The 26,505-nt window shown below is 43.1% G+C and overlaps 3 protein-coding genes across 4 annotated transcripts in view; 2 read left to right on the top strand and 1 right to left on the bottom strand.

Moving 5' to 3' along the window:
• Positions 1-26,505, bottom strand: part of LOC144582993 (uncharacterized) — a 140,212-nt gene that overhangs the window by 54,394 nt on the left and 59,313 nt on the right. The gene's annotated exons all lie outside the window — the stretch shown is intronic.
• LOC144587386 (uncharacterized) overlaps positions 11,098-26,505 on the top strand; it is a 176,572-nt gene continuing 161,164 nt past the window's right edge. Inside the window, exons 1-3 of one of the 2 annotated variants that reach the window (XM_078387926.1) lie at positions 11,166-11,367; positions 12,126-12,280; positions 13,445-14,976. In XM_078387926.1, the coding sequence (XP_078244052.1) occupies positions 12,160-12,280; positions 13,445-14,331 (1,008 nt within the window). In that variant the 5' untranslated portion in view covers positions 11,166-11,367; positions 12,126-12,159 and the 3' untranslated portion in view covers positions 14,332-14,976. Of the gene's footprint in view, positions 11,368-12,125; positions 12,281-13,444; positions 14,977-26,505 lie in introns of those variants that run through there. The other variant, XM_078387924.1, reaches the window with a different exon arrangement.
• On the top strand, positions 19,635-25,775 carry LOC144587381 (uncharacterized). Its single transcript, XM_078387884.1, has 3 exons — positions 19,635-19,714; positions 20,777-20,925; positions 21,971-25,775. The coding sequence occupies exons 2-3, from the start codon at positions 20,811-20,813 to the stop codon at positions 23,155-23,157; spliced, it is 1,302 nt and encodes a 433-aa protein (XP_078244010.1). The 5' UTR covers positions 19,635-19,714; positions 20,777-20,810; the 3' UTR covers positions 23,158-25,775.

The raw sequence follows: 26,505 nt of genomic DNA, 5'->3' as shown, positions 1-26,505 counted from the left end.
CTAGAAATTGAAGGTGTCTGAAATTGTTGAGGAGGAATTCTGGGATAATTTGGGGAGTTGGAATGCAGGAAATCCAAATGCCACATCCTTATTATTTTCTCTTAAAGGTGGTAGCATTCTGACTTCCATCTATAAAGAGCTGAATTAGATTCTCCCCTCGAAGGCAAAGGAAGTCATAACTAAGGTTAGAGCTGGTTTCCCGACTGTTACTCTAAAAAGTTTCTGCTCTGTTGATAAAGGTGACAGATTACAAGTCGAACTTTAATCAACACCCATGGAAGGAGAGACTCCTCTTAAGGATGAACAGAAGCAGCTACAAGCAGGAGCCAACCAAAAAGAGGATGAAACAGATGATCCTTTTTTTCTCCGTTTAGTGTATATATATATATATATATATATAGAGAGAGAGAGAGAGAGAGAGAGAGAGAGAGAGAGAGAGAGAGAGAGAGAGAGAGAGAGAGAGAGAGAGAGAGAGAGAGAGAGAGAGAGAGAGAGAGAGAGAGAGAGAGAGAGAGAGAGAGAGACTGTCCTCCTAGGGCTTGGTTTCCCGTCCCCTGATCACCCTTGTTGCTCTCTTCTTTATTTTTAATTTTTTTAATTTTATAAAAAGTTATTTATTTGTTACATTAGTTAATTTAATACAATTAGAAGAACCAAAAAACAAAAATACAAATAACAGTGCCGTTTGAGACTACATTCTAAAGTGCACCCCATACCCACAGGACCCCATTGAACAATTTTTTTTGCAGATTTCCTTTCCAAAATTGTATAGATTGATGTTTACAGGCTTTCCCCTTCCCTTTCACTAATAAAAATTCTACAATTCAACCCCATATAGCATAAAATATATTAGAAATTATTTCCCCTCTTTTCATCTTAAGTTCAGTAGTCAATTTATCACTTAATGCGATGTCCCATACTTCACTATACCGGTCTTCTAATTTAATATCATTTTTGTCTTTCCAAAACCTAGCTATTAATATTCTAGCACTTGACATAAAATTGTTGATCAATTCCTTTGAGTAATAATCTCAATCTAGAGTGTAAAAAAAATTAGTATTAAATTTGATATCTTCTCCAAATATATGACATACAGTATTTCCTTAAAAATTAGTTTCCAAAATTTCTTAACTTTTTGTTGCTCTCTTCTCAACTGGCCCCAGCTTGTTGGCATCCCTCTTAAAGTTCAATGTCCAGAACTGGAGCCGGAACTCAAGATGAGGCCTAACCAGTGCTGAATAGAGGAGAACTAATAGTTCATGGGATTTAGAGACTATACATGCAAGATAAAATAGCGTTTGCCTTTTTTTGCAGCCAGCTTACACTCTTGGTTCATATTCAGCGTGTGATCTATAACAATTCCAAAATCCTTCTTACTCATAATGTTACTGAGCCAGGTATCTCCCATCTTGTAACTGCTCATTTGTATGTTTTTTTACCCTAGGTGGAGAACTTTGCACTTCTCCCTGTGAAATTTCATTCTGTTGTTTTCAGCCCAAAGCTTGAGCTTATCAAGATCATTTTTAATTTGTGTCTTTAGCTAAACCTAAAAACTTTAGGAAAGGAATATGAGAAAGATTTCCTGAATACAAAGCAGGTTGATGAATGCAATAAACTTTCTTCTCAGGCACCTTTTCCCCCTTAAACCCACTAGATCCTCAATTGACTATTAATTCTCTCCTTCGAACAGATGAGGGAAAAGAGGAGGAGGTAAGAGTCCAGGAGACATTGCCAGAAAGAGGGGAGGATGAAAATGAGAACTGTTGGGATGGAAATGAATCGCTGAGGCAGAATCGGGAAGACCAGAGGAGAGACATATCTCACAGATATCCGAGCGGCATTGCCTCTGAAGACGAAATGGGAAAAACAACAAACTGGAGCATAAATGCTCTTCAAAGCTCAGAGTATCAACAAAACATCCCTCTGAGGAAAAGTCCAGTGAAATGTCCAACATGTCATGCTGAGATTAATCTGTGTCACTGTTGGGATCATGGAGAGAGTTTCAGATGGAGCCCAGAAGATACAAGATTTCACACAGGGGAGAAGAATAAATGCTTTAGCTCTGACCTTGAAGCACCTCAACCAATGCATTCTGAAGAGAAAGTCTGTACGTGCATAGAGTGTGGCATGAGCTTCAAGAGAAGTTCAGAACTTAAAAGACATCAAAGAATACACACTGAGCAGAAAACATACAAATGTCCTGAATATGGACAAGCCTTCAGATGCAGTTCACATCTTCAAGAACATCAGCAAATTCATACAGGAGAGAAACCCTATATATGCGAAGAATGTGGAAAATGTTTTAATAATTCATCAAATTTTAGAGTACATCAGCGCTCCCATTCAGGGGAGAAACCATATTCTTGCAAAGAATGTCGGAAATGTTTCTGCCACAGCAGTGATCTCAAAGTACACTAGCGAATTCATACAGGAGAGAAACCCTATATATGCAAAGAATGTGGGGAAATGTTCAGCCGGAAGGCAAACCTTGTAGTACATCAGCAAATATATATAGGAGAGAAACCCTGTAAGTATGAAGAATGTGAGAAAAGCTTCACAGTTGGGTCAACCTTAAGAAATCATCATAAAGGAGAGAAACCCGTTCAGTTCAAAGAATGTAGGAAGAGGTTTGCCAAATACTCAAACGTTACAGTATATCAACCAATTTACTCAGGAGAAAGACTCTTTACATGCAGAGAGTGTGGTAAAAATTTCACACAGCTCTCAGATTTTAAACTTCATCAACATTCACGTTCTGGGGAGAAATTGCATCATTGTAAAGAAGGCTGTGATATGTGTAACTCCCTGCCTTCTGTTCTGTGGTTTTTTAAAAAATTCACAACTAAGGTTTTGCTGAGATAGTTTTAACATGAGTCTAACTTTATCATTTTACGAAAACTGCCTTGAAATTGAAATAAAGATTTAAACTGGAAAAAGGTATCTTTGAATGAGCCATGATTATGCAAAAGGGATCCTGACAGGATGGGTGTGGATAATTTTGAGCTTATTTGCACGAAAGATCGTGAAAAAGTTTGTGTAAGTTATGGCAACCCTAAAAGGAAGTTCAAGTGTATGAGATATTTAAGGAGCGGTGTCCACATTAGCAAAACACACTGTTGAAGAATAGGGAAAAAACTACAAGCAGGATTAATAATATGACAGTGAAAGAAGGACCTCGGAGCACTATGAAATTTTATAACGCCCTGTGGGGTCCACCCTCGTGCCCCTTTTGCTTGCTCAAGCCTCAGAGGACACGAAGGGAAACAAACCTCATTCTTTTCACTTCCTGCCACCAGGTGATCTCTAAATCACCATTACTTCAGAAAGATTCAGGTCCACAATTCAAGTTTTTTTAAAATAAACTTTGGTTTATTGATTACAGAGATTGTTTCATAAATATCTTCAGTAGCTAATCACATCTCAGAATTTCGCACACTACACATTCTATTACACTCCCTGACTCTACTCTCACTGACTCAATCTGACTTAATCTCACTTCTGACTCCGCCTCTTACGTATATCATCTCTCTTGGCTCCGCCTCTCAGCAACATGAATATTCATAAACCATTACATAATACAACAAGAACCGTAGATCTAATAAATGGAGAACGCTACACACCCTTTGGTTGGTTGTGTCTTAGGTAGTTCATCACTGCAAGGGTTGATTCTAGTGTGAAACCATATAAGGGTTGCTGAACAACACCTTAATGTTGAAAAAAATGATGTATCTCCATGAAGATGGAGGGAGCCAATGGCAGGGCTTAGTTTTTGAAGAACACACAGTCTCCATGTGTGTTGTGCTCTAGACACTCAGATGTCAAGGTTTCCCATCTGTTGAGGTCCATTCCTAAGACCTTCAGATCCCTCTTGCAGGTCTCCTTGTATCACAGCTTTGGTCTCCCTCTGTGGCGTTTTCCCTGCACTAATTCTCCATACAGGAGATCTTTTGGAATCCGACCATCAGCCATTCTCACGACATGCCTGAGCCAAAGTAGCATCACTGTTTCAGTAATGTATACATTATTATACATTCTGTATACCTCAGCTATCAGTTGTTCAAAACAACACAGAGTAATGTGGATGTTTTGGCAAAAGCACTAGGGATGGGCACAAGGTGCTTCGTTATGCTTTGGCCCAATTAGTCCATGTGGCAGCACAGCTGCTCTGTGCCTCCTCATCACATGAATCTCCATTCTGGACAGGAGTCCAGACTTCCCTGCCCCACCTCCTCCCACAGCTGACCACTCAGATGAGGAGGTGGGATGGAGATTCTCCCTGCGTGGCTGTCGAGTGATCAGCTGCCAGAGGAGGTGGGGCAGGGAAGCCTCGGCTCCTTCCTAGACTAGAGAATCATGTGATGAGGAGGCACAGAGCATCATGTGTCGGCTGGTGTGTGGAAGCGCCAGTGAGAGTGGTGGGGGAAAGGCAGCTTTGCTGCCACACAGATGAAGCATGACAGAGCACTTCGTGCCCACCTCTATACAAAGACTGAGGGAGGTGACATTGCACGAGAGTTAATGTTTCTGGTGGTTTCTCATCTGAGGCAATTCACTTCCAAATGTCACCGTATTTTTCTATGTACAGTGGTGCCTCGCACAACGAGTGCCTCACACAACGATAAATTCACACAACGATGGCTTTTTCTGAAAAATTTGCCGCCTCACACAACGATGTTTCCTATGGGGAATTTTCGCACAACGATTTTGGGACCATGCTTCACAGAACGATTGCATTTTGGGTCCCCTGTTCACTTAACGATGTTTTCAAAAAAGAGTGGGAAAGGTGGCTGTTTGGCAATGCTAATTTGTTCTTCTAACTGCCTGTACCCAGGATGCATTACGCCTGTGCAGGGAAGGGATAAAAAAAATCTTCCCCATGCATTCTGGGTTTACTTTCCCACATGCAGTTCAAAGGTTGGCTTTGCCTCTTTGCTCTGTCTTGTGGATGCTTTCTGTGCTGGAGAACTTTCAAAGGTAAGCTTGCATTTCTTCTCCTGGGTGGGTGGTGGGTTTTACAGTGTATCTGTACTGTACTGTATTGCAAAACTCTGATGATTTTTGCAAGGGGGAATTTGGATCTGTCTGGCTTTGGTTATGGGGGTTTTTTCATTGGGGAAATTGCAGGGTTTTTTTTGGCTGGGGGTTTCTGTGGATTTGTGTGGGTTTTGAATGCCCAAGTTCAAACCTGATTTTAATTTTTTTTTTTCCTGCATGCTGCTTTTTGGTGTGTGTGGAATTCTGCAAGGAAATGGTTGCTGTTCTCTTGTGGCCATGCCTGCCTCTGGATGCCCAAGTTCAAATCTGATTTTAAAAATTTTTTAACTGCTGCCATGCTGCTTCTTGATTGGGGGGGTCTATGCATCTCAATGGGGAAGAAAATTTTTTTACCAAAAATTAACGAAGACTCAGAAACTGTTTTAAATGCTTGGACTCGTTAGTGCAGCTTGTGAAACCTTTGCAAACTTAATCTGGCTTTGTTCTGAGTCTTCGTTAATTTTTGGTGATTTTTTTCTCCCCCATTGAGATGCCTTGAAGCCTACTCAATGCATTTGAATGGTGGATACATTGTTTCACACAACGATGTTTCCTATGGGGATTTTCGCTTAAGGACGGCAATCCGTTCCAATTGGAACGGATTATCCGGTTTTCAATGCATCTCTATGGGAAATGGTGTTTCACAGAACGATGTTTTCACAGAACGTTTTTTTTTTTTGAACCAATTAACATTGTTGTGCAAGGCACCACTGTATAAGATGATACTTTCCCCTAAAATCATTACGCTCAAACTTGAGGGGTGTCTCTTACATGGAAGTAAGCTGAGATAGCTGAGGAGAGAACAAAGATCTCCCCTTGGCTGAAAGGCATTTCCCCTCCATTCGCAGCAGCCATCAGCTCTTCTGCCTTCTGGGTGGCCTTTCTCACGAGAGGGGGAGCAACGCAGGGGGGTTTGGAGGCAGGTGGCCACTTTCCTGACTGGATACATGATCTTCCTGGGCCCCCGTGGCTCCTGCAGACAGCAGCCCTCCTGCTGGCTGGAGGTGAGTCTGTCTGAGGAGGGATCAGGAAGCAGGATCTGAACTCAGCCCTGGGTCTGCCTGGGAGGGGAGTTGTGCCACCTGTCACTCTCCCATGGGAGAAATCCGTTGTGAGAATGAATGCCCCGTTGCCTGACGTGTGTCTTGTAAACCTCCGGCAGGAGAAACCTCCCGGATTGGCTTCCCCTTATATCTTGCCAGTTCCAGGAAGCGTCACTGTCTCTGGAGACCTGAGTTTGAATCCTTCCCGGCCCAGTGTGTGTCTGAGGGGCAATGGCACCAGTAAAATTCGTCTTTCAATACTTTACATACCTGGAAACCCCTGTTCAGGTCACTGTAACTCAGCCGTGACACCTAATGAAGGTAAAGAAGACTTCGCCGCCTGTTTTTCTTTGTATTGCGCAAAAATTCACGCTACTCTTGTGCAATAGAGGAGAAAAATCAGCACCAGCCGCTCAAAGAGATTTCCCACTGAAAGTTACACTACTGAGTTTAAGACCCCTGAGGACGTGTTAGTAAAGTCAGGCCAAAAAAATATAGCAGGAGGACGTCCGAGGAAGTGGACGTCACACCACAAAATCCTACATCACTGTGATCAGGATCAGTTTCAAATGTTGACAACTCCTCATTTCTTGCGGGAAATATTACAGGAGATGTCTTCTTTACTTTATTGATTACATGTTGTTCAATACCATTCATAATTGGGTCAAATAGACTTAACTCTGGAAACATGCCATAACTGTCCAACACAAACTCTCTTCCCAAATCAGCTGAACTTACAGGGGTGCTGGGCCAAACCTCTCCGCATCGGTGGGTTTCCGAAGGGGTGCACTCCTCACCACGCAAATGGTGCCACAGCATGGGTGCCCAGCCCAGTCCCCCTCAAGTGGAGGGGTGTTGTACCAAGAATATGGCCGGATCACTTGACATTCTCTGCCTTTGTTCTTAGGGAAGAACACCAGGGGTTGCAACTTTATCAGGGTCTGGGTATGAAAATAATTCCAGATGTCTGTGGGACTTTTCTAGCAATGGCATCTGGAAACCACAAGAAACAACAGGGACCAGGATCTTATCACCTCGTCCCCCAAAAGTTATCTCCAGCCCGGCTGAAAAAAAGCTTTCCAACGGAAACTAAATAAGCTGCACTTGAAGGCTTCCAGTTATGGGAAGAGACCCTTCATATGAGAAGTAAGCATACAAACAAGCAACGGGTTACTTCCAGGGTCCGTATAATAGAATAATGCATGCTTGGAATAGGCTTAATCATGCCTTGAACATAATTTATGGGTTCTGCTTATCTTGATTCAGCCTCTGATCCTTTCCCCCTTTGTAAACAATGTTCTGAAGATGGACCAGGGGCCACCAGGAGGCCATCAGCTCCACCCTCAGACCTGGAAAAACCACAAAATCTGTAGACTTGTCCCTCCAAGGGGTGGAATCAGCGATGGTCAGGCAGTGTCCCAAGGCCAGACTTCAGGAGCTGGAAGGAGCTGGTCAGGGAGGGTGACTTCTCCCCTAGCCCCTCCAGGTCTAGATTTGGCCCAGATCCTGATCACATTTTGGTGCTTTGAAGGTCTTTGGGGGGAACTTGTGCCCAGTGTAAATGTTTATCTCTCTTGGTGGCCTCAAAATCAAGACTTTGTATCTGCTGAGCCATCAGTAAGAAGACTTGTGGCACCATGAGTGAGGTCTTTCCCCCCCCCCCCATTGAACCTTTTGAGTGGGACTTTGACCCTGGATTAGCATGGGGGATAGCACCTCTCCCCTTGCACTGCTGAAGCCCGAATAAAAAGAGACCTCCGGCCATTTGGGAATTGGAAGCCAGGATCCCACTAGCCCTTTCTGCAGGTGAGATGTGTCCCAGTTCAAACCCCATGAACACCAGCTCAGCCAAACCCACTTACTTCTTCTGAGACAGGTTGGGGATTTTGTCATGTTTTGAGCCCTAAGCCATTCTTACTTCTAGGGGCCATGGAGGAGAGTAGATCACCTGGTATCATTTTATGTAAACAGAACTGATTTCAGGAGGAGAATAGATAGGAATAGCACAGGAAGCGTGGCCTTCCAAGGCCTTTCAAAGGTCATCTGTGGACACCCCCAACCCCGATTTCTGGGATTTACCCATTTTCCCCTTCTGGTCAGAAAACCTGCAGTCCACTCCAGGATGGGAGACATTCTTCCCCCACTAAGAACCTGTCTTGTCTGGGTGTTGGACTTTCGCGAGAGTACCATAGCTATGAGCCAAAAGTGTGATGTGGCTACAAAAAAAGGCAAAGCCTATTTTAGGATGCTTTAAAAGATGTATTGTCTCCAAATCCCATTATTCAGCACCAGTTAGGCCTCTTCTTGAGTCCTGTGTCTCAGTTCTGGACACCACACTTCAAGAAGGATGCCAGCAATTTGGAACAAGGAGGGAGACAAGGATGATCCGGGGGCTGGAAATCAAGCCCTAAAAGGAAAGACTGAAAGAACCGGGCATGTTTATCCTTGAGGAAAGAAGATAAAGGGGAGATAGGAGAGCACTTTTTAAATACATTTGATAGGCTATCCTACACAGGAAGAACAGGATCTGTTCTCCATCACCTCAGAGTGTTGGATACATGATTATGGGCTCAAGTTACCGGAAGCCAGATTTCAGCTGAATATCAGGAAGAACTTCGTAACTGTTAGAGCAGTACGACAACGGAGCTAATGATGACGTTGAGAGATGGTGAGTGCTCCAACGCTGGAGGCATTCAAGAGAAGTTGAGACAACCACCTGGCAGATCTCCTTTGATCTGTATTCCTTTACTGAGCAGGAGTTTGGATTCTGTGGCGTTATAGGACCCTTCCAACTAAATTATTTATTTATTATATGAAATTGTGGGAGGTGCACTAATGATGGGCACACAGAGATGGTCTACTTGTGTGTAGCTCGCAGAGGGTCTCCCATTTCCCTTAGGCTGGTGTAGCTGCATGATAGAATTGGTGCCATTCGAGAAATAGGGTTCTGATGGTGGATGGGTTACTTCAGTGTTTGGGATGTTTCTTAGCTGCCCATCATGCTATTTTCTTTCATTAAGAAAAATCAGAAGAAAGGTGATATACACAGTGATGACATGTAACCAAGATTAATTATTATTATCTTGGGGGGTGGCTCTGACTTTCTCCTTGTCTTTGCAGGAAAGCAACAGGAGGGCCACCAAGGGAGTGAAAGCCCCTTTCTTCCAAAGTAGCTGAAAGAGTAGCACCTGGGCTGGCTGCGGAGGGGAATTAAGGGGTCAGCTTGGAGAGGGACTGGATTCAGAAGCAGCGCTAAAGGATACAACACCCCTCCCCCCACGTTGCTCCTCCACGTGGTGACCCAGAAGTAGGGACCATTTCCAGGCTTGCCCTTTCTTTGGTCAGAGAATCAACCCCCCGCCAGTAACTGAAGAAGCCCCTCCTGGGAGCGGGGAGCGGGTGTAGCCCACCTTCTGGGGCTCATGGGTTAAATTTCCCTTTCGGGATCCAGAGGAAGCAGGGCAGAGATGGTGACACAGTCAAGTGGAAGCGAACACCTGAGTTTTGATGCCAGATTAGCCTTGGGGTTGAGATGATCTTCCTTCTGGTTTCATTCATTCATTCATTCATTCATTCATTCATTCATTCATTCAATCATTCAATTAGTATCACAGCACTACTCTGGGTGGGTTACAACTCATAAATTAGAAAACAAAAATAAAAATAGAGATATTAAAGCCAACAGCAATAATCCAACCCCACCCCCCCAAAAAAAAAAACAGATGGCACCGACTAATCCCAGAGTGGATGGAGGAAAAGAGGGGAGGGAAGAAGTGGAGGGGAAAGAAAACAATTGAGGGGAAGGAGGTCAGCTGGGGCCAGTGTGAAAAATCTCCCTGAAAAGCCATGTCTTTAATTGTTTTCTCAAAGTCACACAATGAAAGCATTACAATCGATGTTCTCAGAAGGTGCAGGGATCACCGTGAATCAGTGCAGTCCTGGGCCCACAAGAAGTGGATTGTGCACCATTCTGATTTTCTTTCAGGCAGAGTAAAACTAGTTTTAGCCCAACCATGACATGAACCCCAGGTGAAAGGATATAATCTCTCCCATGGGGAGTGAAACCCATGGTCAGTGCAGATGTGCCCTTCACAGATGCATCAGGCAGAAAAGGCGAATGGGCGCCACTGAAATAGAAAAGGGGGAGGAAGAACCAATGGCCTAGAAAAGGCCTGTATTCAGACTTTGCTCATCTAAACAAGGTCCTACCTTTGCCCTGCCATGAAGCTGAGCGAGATCACGATCTGAAGCAGCTGGTGCTGCCGCAAGTGGGAGTGAACTTATGCAGGGGGTCTCTTAATTCAAAGTGTTGCCATGAGGGTGAAGCAGATAACAATAACTTCAACTACTACAAGAACAACAAGTACTGGAATGAGCTAAACATAACTGAGCTCCGAACATGCTGAGAACCTTCTCTGGGGCAAGGGATAGCATGACGGCTGGTACTTGCCTACTTACCTTGGGAAACAGACTGTGACCAGAAATGAAACGTCAATCGCAATTTCCAGTGGATGGCTGAAATCCTATTGCTTAACATCCTATGTTACATGAGTGGGGCTTGTTCAAGCAAGTGGGGATCTGGAGAGTCAACCCCTCTGTAGGGCCAATGGATCCAGATGGATCTACTTGAGTTGCTACTTGTTTTAGCACAGGAAGTAACAACTAGAGTACTAGAGTAGGACCACTTGAATCAATGGAACCTATGCAGTTGACTCACCAAACCCCTACTGATTCAATAGGCCTACTCTAACACAATTTACTACACTAAGCCAAAGGATTTAGGCCATTGCACGTGTTTGTGCTCTTTAATTTTTGAAATCCCCTCAAACATGGACAACATGTGGAAGCTGAGAAAATGAATGAACAAACAGGAAGATTAGTAATGAAAATATGAAATCAAAGGAAAAAAACCCTTCTCAGATGATTTTCCCTTGGAAAAAAATATATTTTCTTTATGCATGAATCTCTCTTTTGCTCTGAACTACAAACTCCAGACTTCCTTGCAAATCTTTGGATAATTCTTGGCAGGTGGTTCAATTTCAAGGCGGGAATGTGGCCATGATAAAAGGAGAAAGAGAAGGGAAGAGTTGCAGTTAGTAATGAGTCACCAGCAGAAGGAAACACAGACTTCCAGACCACGTTAGCCACATATGGGGGCTGGCTTTTACTCTGTTTCTGGCTGCTAGAAATTCTCCCACTCAGTGAGTCCTCTGTTGATTCCTTTCCTCCAAACTTTCTGCTTCTCTGTAGCTGGATTGTGAGCTTTCCTGGGCAGTTGGGTATCACCTTGGTAAGTAAGAGGAAAATATGGGGGTTCTGAGAGAGAGAAAAAAGTGAAACAGAGGAGATAACTTTGCAATGGGCCAATATTGCCAGAGGGAGACGGTCTCTATGTACCACACCCTTGTGGTGGGGCTGGAGAGAGGGTTCTCTTCTAGGGATGTCCCCTTTGGATTTTTTTGGATGTCAGTTCTCAGAATTCCTGAATCTGAGATTTCTGTTTCAGAGACACACACCTTCAGACACATGCATTTTCTTCATCTCTAGTAGGGCTGCTTACATCATTCATTTCCTGTTGCAATGCCTCCTGGGTATAATCTTGCAGCTCTTTCGGTTCTATAGACCAGTGGTCTCCAACCTTGGGCCTCCAGATGTTCTTGGACTTCAACACCCAGAAATCCTGGCCAGCAGAGATGATGAGATAGACAGTGCCTTGAAAAAACCACAGTGCCTTGGGATTTGGGGGGGGGGGGCAGAAACTGGAGAACTATAGTGCAGCCTCTGAAGACTAGGCCTTGAGGTCTAGAAATTGAAAGTGTCTGAAATTGTATAGGAGGAATTCTGGGAAAATGTGGGGAGTTGGAGTGCAGGAAATCCAAATGCCACATCCTTATTATTTTCTCTTAATGGGGTAAGGTGGTAGCATTATGGCTTCCATCTATAAACACCTGAATTAGATTCTCCCTTCGAAGGGAAAGGAACTCATGACCGGGGTTAGGGCTGGTGTCCCGACTGTTACTCTAAAAAGCTTCTGCTCTGTTGTTAAAGGTGACAGAAGAAGGTCGACCTTTGATCAACACCCATGGAAGGAGAGGCTCCTCTTAAGGATAAACAGAAGCAGCTACAAACAGGAGCCAACCAAAAAGAGGATGGTGCAGATGATACTTTTCTTCTCCTTTTACAGGCCCTTGAGGATTTACAAGGTATATATCCCCTGATCACTCTTGTTGCTCTCTACTTTTTTATATGTTTATTTTAAAACAAATATTTATTTATTTGTTACATTTATTTATTTATTTGTTACATTTTTTACATTTATTAAAATGATAACAAAAATACAAATAATAGTGCTATTTGAGACTACATTCTAACGTACACCCCATAGCCACGGGACCCCATTGAACAATTTTTATTGCAGATTTCCTTTCCAAAATTGTATAAATTGATGTTTACAGGCTTTCCCCTTTCTTTTCACTAATACAAATTCTACAATTCTACCCCAAATAGCATAAAATATATTAGAAATTATTTCCCCTCTTTTCGTCTTAAGTTCAGTAGTCAATTTATCACTTAATGCGATGTCCCATACTTCACTATATTGATCTTCTATTTTAATATCATTTTTGTCTTTCCAAAACCTAGCTATTAATATTCTAGCACTTGTCATAAAATGGTTGATCAATTCCTTCAAGTAATAATCCAAATCAAGATTGTCAAAAAATTAGCATTAAATTCGATATCTTGTCCAAATATACCACATACAGTATTTCCTTAAAAATTAGTTTCCAAAATTTCTTATTTTTTTGTTGCTCTCTTCTCAACTGGCTCCAGCTTGTTGGCATCACTCTTAAAGTTCAGTGTCCAGAACTGGAGCCGGAACTCAAGATGAGGCCTAACCAGTGCTGAATAGAGGAGAACTAGTACCTCATGGGATTGGGAGACTATACTTGCAGGATAAAATACCGTTTGCATTGTTATGCAGCCCAGCTCGCGCTCTTGGTTCATATTCAGCATATGAACTACAACAATTCCAAATTCCTTTTCACTAATAATATTACTGAGCCATGTATCCCCCATTTTGTAACTGTTCATTTGTGGGCTTTATTTACCCTAGGTGGAGAACTCTGCACTTATCCCTGTGAAAGTTCATTTTGTTGTTTTCAGCCCAAAGCTTGAGCTTATCAAGATCTTTTTGAATTTTATTCCTATCTTCCAGGGTAGTACCATTCACTTGATAGCCATTGAACCTCTTGTGTATTTAGTTAAACCTAAAAAATTTTAGGAAAGGAATATTTCTGAATAGAAAGCAAGTTAATGAATGCAATAAACTTTATTCTCTGGCACCTTTTCCCCCTTTTCCCCACTAGATCCTCAATTCACTATTAATTCTCTCCTTCGAGCAGATGAGGGAAAAGAGAAGGAAATAAGATGCCATGAGACATTGCCAGAAAGAGGGGAGGATGAAAATGAGAACTGTTGGGATGGAAATGAATCGCTGAGGCAGAATCGGGAAGACCAGAGGAGAGACATATCTCAAGGATATCTGAGCGGCGTTGCCTCTGAAGACGAAATGGGAAAAACAACAAACAGGAGCATCAGTGCTCTTCAAAGCTCAGAGTATCAACAAAACATCCCTCTGAGGAAAGGTCCAGTGAAATGTCCAACATGTCACGCCGATATAAATCGGTGTCACTGTTTGGAGGATGGAGAAAGTTTCAGATGGAGCCCAGAAGATACAAGATTTCACACAGGGGAGAAAACCAAATGGTTTAGCTCTGACCTTGAAGCACCTCAACCAAAGCATTCTGAAGAGAAAGTCTGTACGTGCATAGAGTGTGGCATGAGAATCAAGATATGTTCAGAACTTAAAAGACATCAAAGTATACACACAGGAGAGAAAGCATACAAATGTCCTGAATGTGGACAGGCCTTCAGATGCAGTTCACAGCTTCAAGAACATCAGGGAATTCATACAGGAGAGAAAACCTATATATGCGAAGAATGTGGAAAATGTTTTAATAATTCACCCAATTCTAGAGTACATCAGCGCTCCCATTCAGGGGGGAGACCATATTTTTGTAATGAATGTGGGAAATGTTTCTGCCTCAGCAGTGATCTCGAAGAACACCAGCAAATTCATGCAGGAGAGAAACCCTATAAATGTGAAGAATGTGGGAGGAGTTTCAGCCAAATCGTAAACCTTATAATACATCAACAAATTCATTCAGGAGAAAAACCCTATGCAGACAAATAGTGTGGAAAATGTTTGAGTCATTCTTCAGCTTTTAAGATACATCAGCATTCAGGGGGGAAACCATATTTTTGTAACGAATGTGGGAAATGTTTCTGCCAGAGCAGTGATCTTGAAGTACACCAGCAAATTCATAGGGGAGAGAAATCCCATCAGTGCAATGAATGTTGGGAAAAGTTCAGCCAGAAGGCAAACCTTGTAGTACATCCACAAATTCATATGGGAGAGAAAACCTTATCAGTATGAAAAATGCGGGAAAAGCTTCACAGTTGGGTCAACCTTAAGAAAACATCATAAAGGAGAGAAACCCGTTCAGTTCAAAGAATGTAGAAAGAGGTTTACCAAATACTCAAACGTCACAGTATATCAACCAATTTACTCAGGAGAAAGACTCTTTACATGCAGAGAGTGTGGTAAAAATTTCAAGCAGCTCTCAGATTTTAAACTTCATCAACATTCACATTCAAGGGAGAAATTGCATCATTGTAAAGAAGGATGTGATATGTGTAACTCCCTGCCTTCTCTTCTGTGGTTTTTTAAAAAATATTTCACAACTAAGGTTTTGCTGAGATAGTTTTAAAATGAGTCTAACTTTATCATTTTACAAAAATTGCCTTGAAATTGAAATAAAGATTTAAACTGGAAAAAGGTATCTTTGAATGAGCCATGATTATGCAAAAGGGATCCTGACAGGATGAGTGTGGATAATTTTGAGCCTATTTGCATGAAAGATCGTGAATATGTTTGTGTAAATTATAGCAACCCTAAAAGGAAGTTCAAGTGTATGAGATATTTAAGGAGTGGTGTCCACATTAGCAAAACACACTGTTGAAGAATAGGGAAAAAACTACAAGCCGGATTAATAATATGACAGTGAAAGAAGGACCTCGGAGCACTATGAAATTTTATAACGCCCAGTGGCGTCCACCCTCGTGCCCCTTTTGCTTGCTCAAGCCTCAGAGCACACGAAGGGAAACAAACCTCATTCTTTTCACTTCCTGCCACCAGGTGATCTCTAAATCACCATTACTTCAGAAAGATTCAGGTCCACACTTCAAGTTTTTTTAAAATAAACTTTGGTTTATTGATTACAGAGATTGTTTCATAAATATCTTCAGTAGCTAATCACATCTCAGAATTTCCCAAACTACACATTCTATTACACTCCCTGACTCTACTCTCACTGACTCAATCTGACTTAATCTCACTTCTGACTCCGCCTCTTATAGCATCTCTCTTGGCTCCGCCTCTCAGCAACATGAATATTCATAAACCATTACATAATACAACAAGAACCATAGATCTAATAAATGGAGAACGCTACACACCCTTTGGTTGGTTGTGTCTGTGGTAGTCCATCACAGTTGACATTTATTCCTGCAAGGGTTGATTCTAGTGTGAAACCATATAAGGGTTGCTGAACAACACCTTAATGTTGAAAAAAATGTGTCTCCATGAAGATGGAGGGAGCCGATGGCAGGGCTTAGTTTTTGAAGAACACACAGTCTCCGTGTATGTTATCCTCTAGACACTCAGATGTCAAGGTTTCCCATCTGTTGAGGTCATTCCTAAGGCCTTCAGATCCGCTTGCAGGTCTCCTTGTATCACAGCCACCAGGAGGCCATCAGCTCCACCCTCAGACCTGGAAAAACCACAACAGCTGTAGACTTGTCCCTCCAAGGGGTGGAATCAGCGATGGTCAGGCAGTGTCCCAAGGCCAGACTTCAGGAGCTGGAAGGAGCTGGTCAGGGAGGGTGACTTCTCACCTAGCCCCTCCAGGTCTAGATTTGGCCCAGATCCTGATCACATTTTCTTGCTTTGAAGGCCTTTGGGGAAAACTTTTGCGGGGTGTAATTGTTTCTCTCTCTTGGTGGCCTCAAAATCAAGACTTTTGGATCCACTGAGCCATGAGTAAGAAGACTTGTGAGTGAGGTCTTCCGGGGGGAGTTGTATGACTTTTTCCCCCATTGAACCTTTTGCGTGGGACTTTGACCCTGGATTCGCATGGGGGGGGGTAACACCTCACCCCTTGCACCTCTGAAGCCGAAATAAAAGGAGACCTCCATTTGGGGATTGGAAGCCAGGATCCCACTAGCCCTTTCTGCAGGTGAAATGTGTCCCCAGTTCAAACCCCTTGAACACCAGCTCAGCCAAACCCACTTGCTTCTTCCGAAACTGGTTGAGGGTTTTGCCATGTTTTGAGCCTCATCCATTCTCACGTCTTTTTCTTTTAGGGGCCATGGAGGAGAGTAGACCACTGGGTGTTGTTTTGGGTAAACAGAACTGATTTCAGGAGGAGAATAAATAGGAGTAGCACAGCAAGCGTGGCCTTCCAAGGCCTATCAAAGGTCATCTGTGGAAACCCCTCCAGCCCCTCACCCTGACTTCTGGGATTTACCCATTTTCCCCTTCTGGTCAGAAAACCTGCAGGCCACTCCAGGATGGGAGACATTCTTCCCCCACTGAGAACCTGTCTGGTCTGGGTGTTGGACTTTCTCGAGAGTACCATACCTATGAGCCAACTGTGTGATGCGGCTACAAAAAAGGCAAAGCCTATTTTAGGATGCTTTAACAGACGTATTGTCTCCAAATCCCATTATTCAGCGCTCATCTTGAGTCCTGTTTCTCGGTTCTGGACACCACACTTCAAGAAGGATGCCAGCAATTTGGAACAGGTTCAGAGGAGGGCGACAAGGATGATCAGGGGGCTGGAAATCAAGCCCTAAGAGGAAAGACTGAAAGAACCGGGCATGTTTAGCCTTGGGGAAAGAAGATGTAGGGGAGATAGGAGAGCACTTTTTAAATACATTTGAAAGGCTATCCTACACAGGAAGGACAGGATCTGTTCTCCATCACCTCAGAGTGCAGGACACATGATTATGGGCTCAAGTTACCGGAAGCCAGACTTTGGCTGAATATCAAGAAGAACTTCGTAACTGTTAGAGCAGTACAACAACGGAGCTAATGATGACCTTGAGGGATGGTGAATGCTCCAACACTGGAGGCATTCAAGAGAAGTTGAGACAACCACCTGGCAGATCTCCCTTGATTTGTATTCCTGCATTGAGCAGGACTTTGGATTCTGTCGCCTAATAGAACCCTTCCAACTAAATTATTTTATTATTCTATGAAATTCTGGGTGGTGCATTGGTTACTTGGGTTTTTGGGATGTTTCTTAGCTGCCCATCATACTATTTTTTTGAAAAAATCAAGAGAAAGGTGATATACACAGTGATGACATGTAAACAAGATTAATTATTATCTCGGGGGTGGCTCTGACTTTCTCCTTGTCTTTGCAGGAAAGCAACAGGAGGGCCACCAAGGGAGTGGAAGCCCCTTTCATCCAAATTAGCTCAAAGCAGCAGTGCCTGGGCTGGCTGGGGAGGGGAATTAAGGGGTCAGCTTGGAGAGGAATTGCATTCAGAAGCAGTGCTAAAGGATACAACACCCCCATTTCCCCCCACTTTGTTCCTCCACGTGGTGACCCAGAAGCAGGGACCATTTCCAGACTTACCCTTCCTTTGGTCAGAGAATCCACCCTCCACCAATAACTGAAGAAGCCCCCTTCGGAGGGAGGTGCGGGTGCAGCCCACCTTCTGAGGCTCATGGGTTCACTTGTCCTTTCGGGATCCAGAGGAAGCACGGCAGAGCTGGTGACACAGCCAAGTGAAAGCGAACACCTGAGTTTTGCTGCCAGATTAGCCTTGGGGTTGAGACGATCTTTCTTTCTTTCTTTCTTTCTTTCTTTCTTTCTTTCTTTCTTTCTTTCTTTCTTTCTTTCATTCATTCATTCATTCATTCATTCATTCATTCATTCTTCTTTCTTTCTTTCTTTTTCTTTCTTTCTTTCTTTCATTCATTCATTCATTCATTCATTCACTCATTCATTCATTCATTCTTTGTTTCATTCTTTCATTAATTAATTCATTCTTTCTTTCATTCATTCATTCATTCATTCACTCATTCATTCTTTCTTTCATTCTTTCATTCATTCATTCATTCATTCATTCTTTCTTTCTTTCTTTCTTTCTTTCTTTCTTTCATTCATTCATTCATTCATTCATTCATTCATTCATTCATTCATTCATTCATTCAGTTTCTATTCCACTTCCATTAGTATCACAGCACTACTCTGGGCGGCTTACAACTCATAAATAAGAAAAATAAAATAAAAATAGAGATATTAAAGCCAACAGCAATAATCCAACGCCCCCCCCCAAAAAAAAAAACAGATGGCACCAACTAATCCCAGAGTGCATGGAGGAAAAGAGGGGAGGGAAGAAGAGGAGGGGAAAGAAAACAAGTGGGGGAAGGAGGTCAGCTGGGGCCAGTGTGAAAAGTCTCCCCAAAAAGCCATGTCTTTAATTGCTTCCTCAAAGTCTCACAATGAAAGCCTTACAATCAATGTTCTCAGAAAGTGCAGGGATCACCGTGAATCGGTGCAGTACTGGGCTGACAAGAAGCGGATTGTGCACCACTCTCATTTTCTTTCAGGCAGAGTAAAACTAGTTTTAGCCCAACCATGACATGAACCCCAGGTGAAAGGATATAATCTCTCCCATGGGGAGTGAAACCCATGGTCAGTGCAGATGGGCCCTTCACAGCTGCATCATGCAGAAAAGGCGAATGGGCGCCACTGAAACAGAAAAGGGGGAGGAAGTAACAACGGCCTAGAAAAGGCCTGTATTCAGACTTTGCTCATCTTAATATGGTCCTACCCTTGCCCTGCCATGAAGCCGAGCAAGAGGATCAGCTGAAGCAGCAGGTTCTGCCGCAAGTGGGAGTAAACTTATGCAGGGGGTCTCTTAATTCAAGCTGTTGCCATGAGGGTGAAGCAGATAACAATCACTACAACTACTACAAGAACAACAAATCCCGGAGTGAGCTAAACATAACTGAGCCCAGAACATGCTGAGAACCTTCTCTGGGGAAAGGCATAGCATGCCGGATGTTATTTGCCTACTTACCTTGGGAAACAGACTGTGACCAGAACTGAAATGTCAATCGCAATTTACAATGGATGGCTGAAATCCTGTTGCTTAACATCCTATGTTGTACGACTGTGGCTCGTTGAAGCAAGTGGGGATCGGGAGAGTCAACTCCTCTGTAGGGCCAATGGATCCAGATGGATCTACTTGAGTTGCTACTGGTTTTAGCAAAGGAAGTGACAAGTAGAGTACTAGAGTAGGACCACTTGAATCAATGGAAATTTTGCAGTTGACTCACCAAAACCCTACTGATTCAATGGGCCTACTCTAGCACAACTTACTACACTAAGCCAAAGGATTTAAGCCATTGCGTGCGTGTGTGCTCTTTAATTTTTGAAACCCCCTCAAACATGGACAACATGTGGAAGGTGAGAAAATGAATGAATAAAAACAGGAAGGTTAGTGATAAAAATATGAAAATGAAGGCATTAAAGGAAAAAACCCTTCTCAAATATTTTACCCTTAGAAAACATATTTTCTTAATACATGACTCTCTCTTTTGCTCTGAACTACAAACTCGAGACTTCCTTGCAAATCTTAGGGTAATTTTTAGCAGGTGGTTCAATTTCAAGGTGGTAATGTGGGCATGATAAAAGGAAAAAGAGAAGAGTAGCAATTAGTAATAAATCACCAGCAGAAGGAAACACAGACTTCCAGACCCCCGTCACCACCTTAGCCAGATATGGGTGCTGGCTTTTACTCTGTTTCTGGCTGCTAGAAATTTTCACACTGGGTGAGTCCTCTTTTGATTCCTTTCCCTCCAAAATTTCTACTTGTCTGTAGCTGGATTGTGAGCTTTCCTGGGCAGTTGGGCGTCACCTTGGTAAGTAAGAGGAAAAAATATGGGGCTTCTGAGAGAGAACCAAAGGTGAAACAGAGGAGATAACTTTGCAATGGGCGAATATGGCCAGAGGGAGACGGTCTCTAAGTACCACATCCTTGTGGTGGGGCTGGAGAGACAGTTCTCTTCTAGGGGTGTCTCCTTCAACTTTTTTTGGATGGCACTTCCCAGAATTCCTGAATCTCCAATTTCTTGGGCCTCCACATGTTCTTGGACTTCAACTCCCAGAAATCACGGCCAGCACAGGTCATGGTATAGACAGTGCCTTCCAAAAACTACAGTGTCCTTGGATTTGGGGGGCAGGAACTGGAGACCTATAGCGCAGCCTCTGAAGACTAGGCTTTGAGGTCTAGAAATTGAAGGTGTTTGAAATTGTAGACTGGGAGTACCAAAATTCCCCCAAAGGAGGAATTCTGGGATAATTTGAGGAGTTGGAGTGCAGGAAATCCAAATGCCACATCCTTATTATTTTCTCTTAATGGGGTAAGGTTGCAGCATTATGCCGTCCATCTATAAGGAGCTGAATTAGATTCTCCCTTCGAAGCTAATGGAACATGACTGAGGTTAGGGCTGGTGTCCCAACTTTTACTCTAAAAATGTTTCTACTCTGTTATTAAAGGCGACAGATGAAGGTGAAGCTCTGATTAACACCCATGGAAGGAGAGGCTCCTCTTAAGGATGTACAGAAGCAGCTACAAGCAAGAGCCAACCAAAAAGAGGCAGATAAAGCTCGTTTTCTCCTTTCAGAGGCCCCTCAGAATCTACAAGGTATATATATAGAGAGAGAGAGTGTGTCTTTCCTCCTACGGAAATCCCATAGAATGAGAACATCTTTCTTTTGTGTCCGTTCTAGAAGGTGTTGTAAGTCTTCGTAGAATTCGTCAGTTTCAGACTCCTCAGCATTGGTGGTTGGTGCATAAACTTGGATTACTGTGATGTTGAAAGGTCTGCCTTGGATTTGTATTGAAATCACTCTATCATTTTTGAGATTATATCCCATTACAGCTTTTCTCAATCTTCTGTTGACTATGAGGGCTACTCCATTCCTTTTATAGGGATCTTGCCCACAATAGTAGATATGAATTTAATTCGCCTATTCCTGTCCATTTTAGTTCACTGACGCCTAGGATGTCAATATTTATTCTTGCCATCTCCTTTTTGACCACCTCCAGCTTCCCAAGGTTCATAGATCTTACATTCTAGGTTCCTATGCAGTATTTTTCTTTGCAGCATCAGACTTTCCTTTCACTTCCAGGCACGTCCACAGCTGAGCATCCTTTCGGCTTTGGCCCAACCACTTCATTAGCTCTGGAGGTACTTATACTTGTCCTCCACTCTTCCTCAGTGAAATGTTGGACGCTTTCCGACCTGAAGGTCCGATCTTCCAGCGTCATATCTTTTAGCCTTTTGTTTCTGTTCATGGGGTTTTCTTGGCAAAGATACTGGAGTGGCTTGCTAAAGCCTGCTCCAGATGGATTACGTTTAGTCGGAACTCTCCACTATGACTTTTGGGTGGCCCTGCACAGCCTAGCACATAGCTTCTCTCAGTTACTCGAGCCGTTTCAACATGGCAAGTCATCAATCCATGAAGGGACTTGTGTCTTTAGCTAAATCTTTCTCATATTCATTTCCTAAAGTATTTCGCTTTATCTTTTGTCTCTAGCTAAAATTAAATACTTTAGGAAAGGAATATGAGAAAGATTTCCTGAATACAAAGCAGGTTGATGAATGCAATAAACTTTCTTCTCTGGCACCCTTCCCTCCTTTAACCCATTAGATCCTCAATTCACTATTAATTCTCTCCTTCAAACAGATGGGGCAAAAGAGAAGGAAGTAAGACTCCAGGGGATATTGCCAGAAAGAGGGGAGGATGAAAATGAGAACTGCTGGGAAGGAAATGAATCACTGAGGCAGTATTGGGAAGACCAGAGGAGAGACAGATCTCACAGATATCCGAGCAGCGTTGCCTCTGAAGACGAAACGGGGAAAACAGCCAACAGGAGCATCAATGCTCTTCAAAGCTCAGAGTATCAACAAAACAGCCCTCTGAGGAAAAGACCAGTGAAATGTCCAACATGTCACGCTCAGATATATCGGTGTCACTGTTTGAAGGATGGAGAAAGTTTCAGATGGAGCCCAGAAGAGACAAGATTTCACACAGGGGAGAAACACAAATGCATTAGCTCTGACCTTAAAGCACCTCAACCAATGCATTCTGAAGAGAAAGTCTATAAGTGCATAGAGTGTGGCATGAGCTTCAAGAGAACTTCAGAACTTGAAAGACATCAAAGAATACACACAGGAGAGAAAGCATACAAATGTCCTGTATGTGGACAGGCCTTCAGACGCATTTCACATCTTCAAGTACATCAGCGAATTCATACAGGAGAGAAGCCCTTTATATGCAAAGAATGTGGGGAAACGTTCAGCCAGAAGGCAAGCCTTGTAGTACATCAACGAATTCATACAGGAGAGAAACCCTATATATGCAAAGAATGTGGGGAAACGTTCAGCCGGAATACAAACCTTGTAATACATCAACGAATTCATAAAGGAGAGAAACCCTATAAATGTGAAGAATGTGGGAGGAGCTTCACCCAAAGCGGACACCTTATAATGCACCGACGAATTCATACAGGAGAAAAACCCTATGCATGTAAAAAATGTGGGAAATGTTTCAGTCGTTCCTCAAATTTTAGAAGACATCAGCGCTCCCATTCAGGGAAGAAGCCATATTCTTGTAAAGAATGTGGGAAATGCTTCTGCCAGAGCAGTGATCTTCAAGTACACCAGCGAATTCATACGGGAGAGAAACCTCATCAGTGCAATGAATGTGGGAAAAAGTTCAGCCAGAAGGCAAACCTTGTAGTACATCAGCGAATTCATACAGGAGAGAAACCCTATAAATGTGAAGAATGTGGCAGGGATTTCAGCCAAATTGGAAGCCTTAAAATACATCAAAAAATTCATTCAAGAGAAAAACCCTATGCATGCAAATAATGTGGAAAATGTTTCAGTCATTCCTCAGCTTTTAAATTCATTCAAGAGAAAAACTCTATGCATGCAAAGAATGTGGGAAAAAGTTCAGCCGGAAGGCAAACGTTGTAGTACATCAGCAAATTCATATAGGAGAGAAACCCCGTCAGTATGAAGAATTTTAGAAAAGCTACACAGTTGGGTCAACTTTAAGAAAACATCATAATAAGGGCAGAAACCCGTTCAGTTCAAAGAATGTAGGAAGAGGTTCACCAAATACTCATATGTCGCAGTACATCAATCAATTTACTCAGGAGAAAAACTTCATACATGCAAAGAGTGCGGTAAAAATTTGAAGCAGCTCTCAGATTTTAAACTTCATCAGCTTCTGTCTGAACAAAGATCGTGGGGAAGACGAACAAATTCATTCAGGAGAAAGTCTCTATCAGTGCAAAGAATGTGGGGAAATCTTCCATTGTAGAGCCCATCATATTAGACATCAACAGATGCACAGAGAGGGAAAACTTTGAAATCATCACAAAATTATCTTCTTAATCTCCATCAACCTGTCTGTCTTGGGAAGAGACTGAAGAGAGAGGTTCATGCCACACGGAGAGCCTAGTTTTCGAATTATACCTTTATGAATCTGTGAATGCATGTAAGACAGAAGACTTTATGGTGGCCTCAAATGTGGGAATGGCCTCCACGGAAATCTTCTTTTCCTCCAAAAGATACATAAAAGCCACATTCCTGATGGCATTTTACAACAATAAGGAGATAGTTAACAGGGGTGGTGTTGTGAGTGGACTCTTTCATGTGTTTTAAGATAATTGTCAAAGGAGGATGTGATATGTGTAACTCCCTGCCTTCTGGTCTGTGATTTTAAAAAAATATTTCAAACCTAAAGTTTTGCTGAGATAATTTTAATAGGAGTATAACTTTATCATTTTACAAAAATTGCCTTGAAATTGAAATAAATATTTAGACTGGAATAAGGCCTCTGTGGATGAGCCAAGATTATGCAAAAGGGATCCTGACACAATGAGTGTTGATAATTTTGAGCATATTTGCATGAAAGATCATTAAAAAGTTTGTGCAAGTAATGCAACCCTAAAAGGATGTTCAAGGAGTGTTGTCAACATCATCAAAATACACTGTTGAACAATAGGGGAAAACCTACAAGCAGGGTTAATAATATGACACTTAAACAAGGACCTCGGAGCACTATGAAACTTCATAACATCCCTTGGTAGTTTGAGTCTGTGGTAGTCCATCAGAGGTGACATTTATTCCTGCAGGGGTTGATTCTAGTGTGAAACCAGATACCAATCTCTCTCTCTCTCTCTCTCTCACACACACACACACACACACACACACACACAAACAAACACACACAAAAACAAACACACACACACACAGAGTGAGTTTCCATAGCCAAGCAGGAATACTGAATCTAGTCTCCCGAGACTGATCCACACATTCTGTCTCCTCCATCACGTATGGACTGAGGTTGTTGTCCAAAAAATATGGAAGTCTTGTTCCTGTATAACACAATGTTGAAAAACGTGATGTGTCTCCATGAAGATGGAAGGAGCCGGTTTGCAGGGCTTAGTTTTTGAAGGAACACACAGTCTCTCTCTGTGTTATGCTCTAGACCGGGTACCTGTCAGGAAGCTACGAGACGATTAATGCCTTGTAGGTACCACAGAGCTTAGCCACTTCTAGCCCCTTCCTCTGTCTCTATGGAGAGTTATCCTATCTGAGATGGAGCCTTCATTCCTCAGCTGGTGTGTAGGCATTCTTCAGTCTCAAGAGACTATGGTAATGTGCTCTGCATGGAGGTCTTGGGACAGTGCCTTGTGTGGCCGAGAAGGCCAATTCGAGAGTGACAATCCCTTCCATGCTGAAGACAAATATAATCTGCCCACTGTCCAGCTCCCTGATTTTGCTGGTTTCGGGACTGCCTCTTTGCCTCAGTTTGCTGAACAAGTGTCTCTTCAAATTGGGGGAGGCCATGCTGCACCGCCTGCCTCCAGGCTGAATGCTCAGATGTCAAAGATTCCCATCTGTTGAGGTCCATTCTTAAGGCCTTCAGATCCCGCTTGCAGATCTCCTAGTATCGCAGTTGTGGTCTCCTTCTGGGGCACGTTCCCTGCACTAATTCCCATACAGGAGATCTTTTGGAATCCAACTATCAGCCACTCTCACGACATGCCCAGGCCACAGTAGACATCGCTGTTTCAGTAATGTATACATTATTATACATTATGTATTCTTCAGCTATCAGTTGTTCAAAACATCAGAGAGTAATGTGGATGCTTTGGCCAAAGCACTAGGAATGGGCACAAGGTGCTTTCTTATGCTTTGACCCAATTAGTCCATGTGACAGCACAGCTGCTCTGTGCCTCCTCATCACATGAATCTTCAGTCCGGAAGGGAATCCAGACCTCCCTGCCCCACCTCCTCCCACAGCTGACCACTCCGATGAGGAGGTGGGATGGAGATTCTCCCTGAGCAGCTGTCAAGTGGTAAGCTGCTAGAGGAGGCATGGCAGGGAAACCTCGGCTCCTGCCTAGACTGGAGAATCATGTGATGAGGAGGCACGGAGCAGCATGTGTCAGCTGGTGTGTGGAAGCGTTAGTGAGGGGGTGGGGGAAAGGCAGCTTTGCTGCCACACAGACAAAGCATGACAAAGCACTTCGTGCCCACCTCTAAAAAAGATTGAGGTAGGTGACACTTCATGAGAGTTAATGTTTCTGGTGGTTTCTCATCTGAGGCAGTTCACAAAGATCTCCCTTAGATCTCCCCAGGGACCTCTTGCATCAGAGAGGCAGGCGCACCTGTGGTCCTTTTTCCTTATTGGCTGAAAGGCGTTTCCCCATCCAATCGCAGCAGCCATCGGCTCTTCCACCTCTTGGGTCGCCTTTCCCAAGAGTGGGGGAGCGACACGAATGGGTTTGGAGGTAGGTGGCCGCTTTCCTCACTTGGACGCATGATCGTCCGAGGCCCCTGTGGCTCCTGGGGACAGCGACCCTCCTGCTGACTGGAGGTGAGTCTGTCTGAGGAGGGATCAGGAAGCAGGACTGTCTTTTACATAAGGCAGCAGAAACATGAGACTTATTCTACATGTGGATTGAATCAATAGGCAGCGCATGAATAGTATATATTGAAATGAGAACTTAAATCTGGAAGGCAGAAAAGAGTAAATAGAGTAACTTGGAGTCTTGATATGGCAATAGGTATAGAATGGACGTTAGTATGTTATTGTTTCTCCTCTTCCGCATTAACCTCAATTCCCCTTTTCCTTTTTGTCACCCCCTTATTAAAAATAAAAATTTAAAGAAAGGAAGCAGGATCTGAATTCAGCCCTGG

Source organism: Pogona vitticeps, chromosome 2, assembly GCF_051106095.1.
Source record: "Pogona vitticeps strain Pit_001003342236 chromosome 2, PviZW2.1, whole genome shotgun sequence".
In the NCBI taxonomy this organism is placed as follows: Eukaryota; Metazoa; Chordata; class Lepidosauria; order Squamata; family Agamidae; genus Pogona; species Pogona vitticeps.
This window is presented reverse-complemented; position numbering and strand designations above follow the sequence as displayed.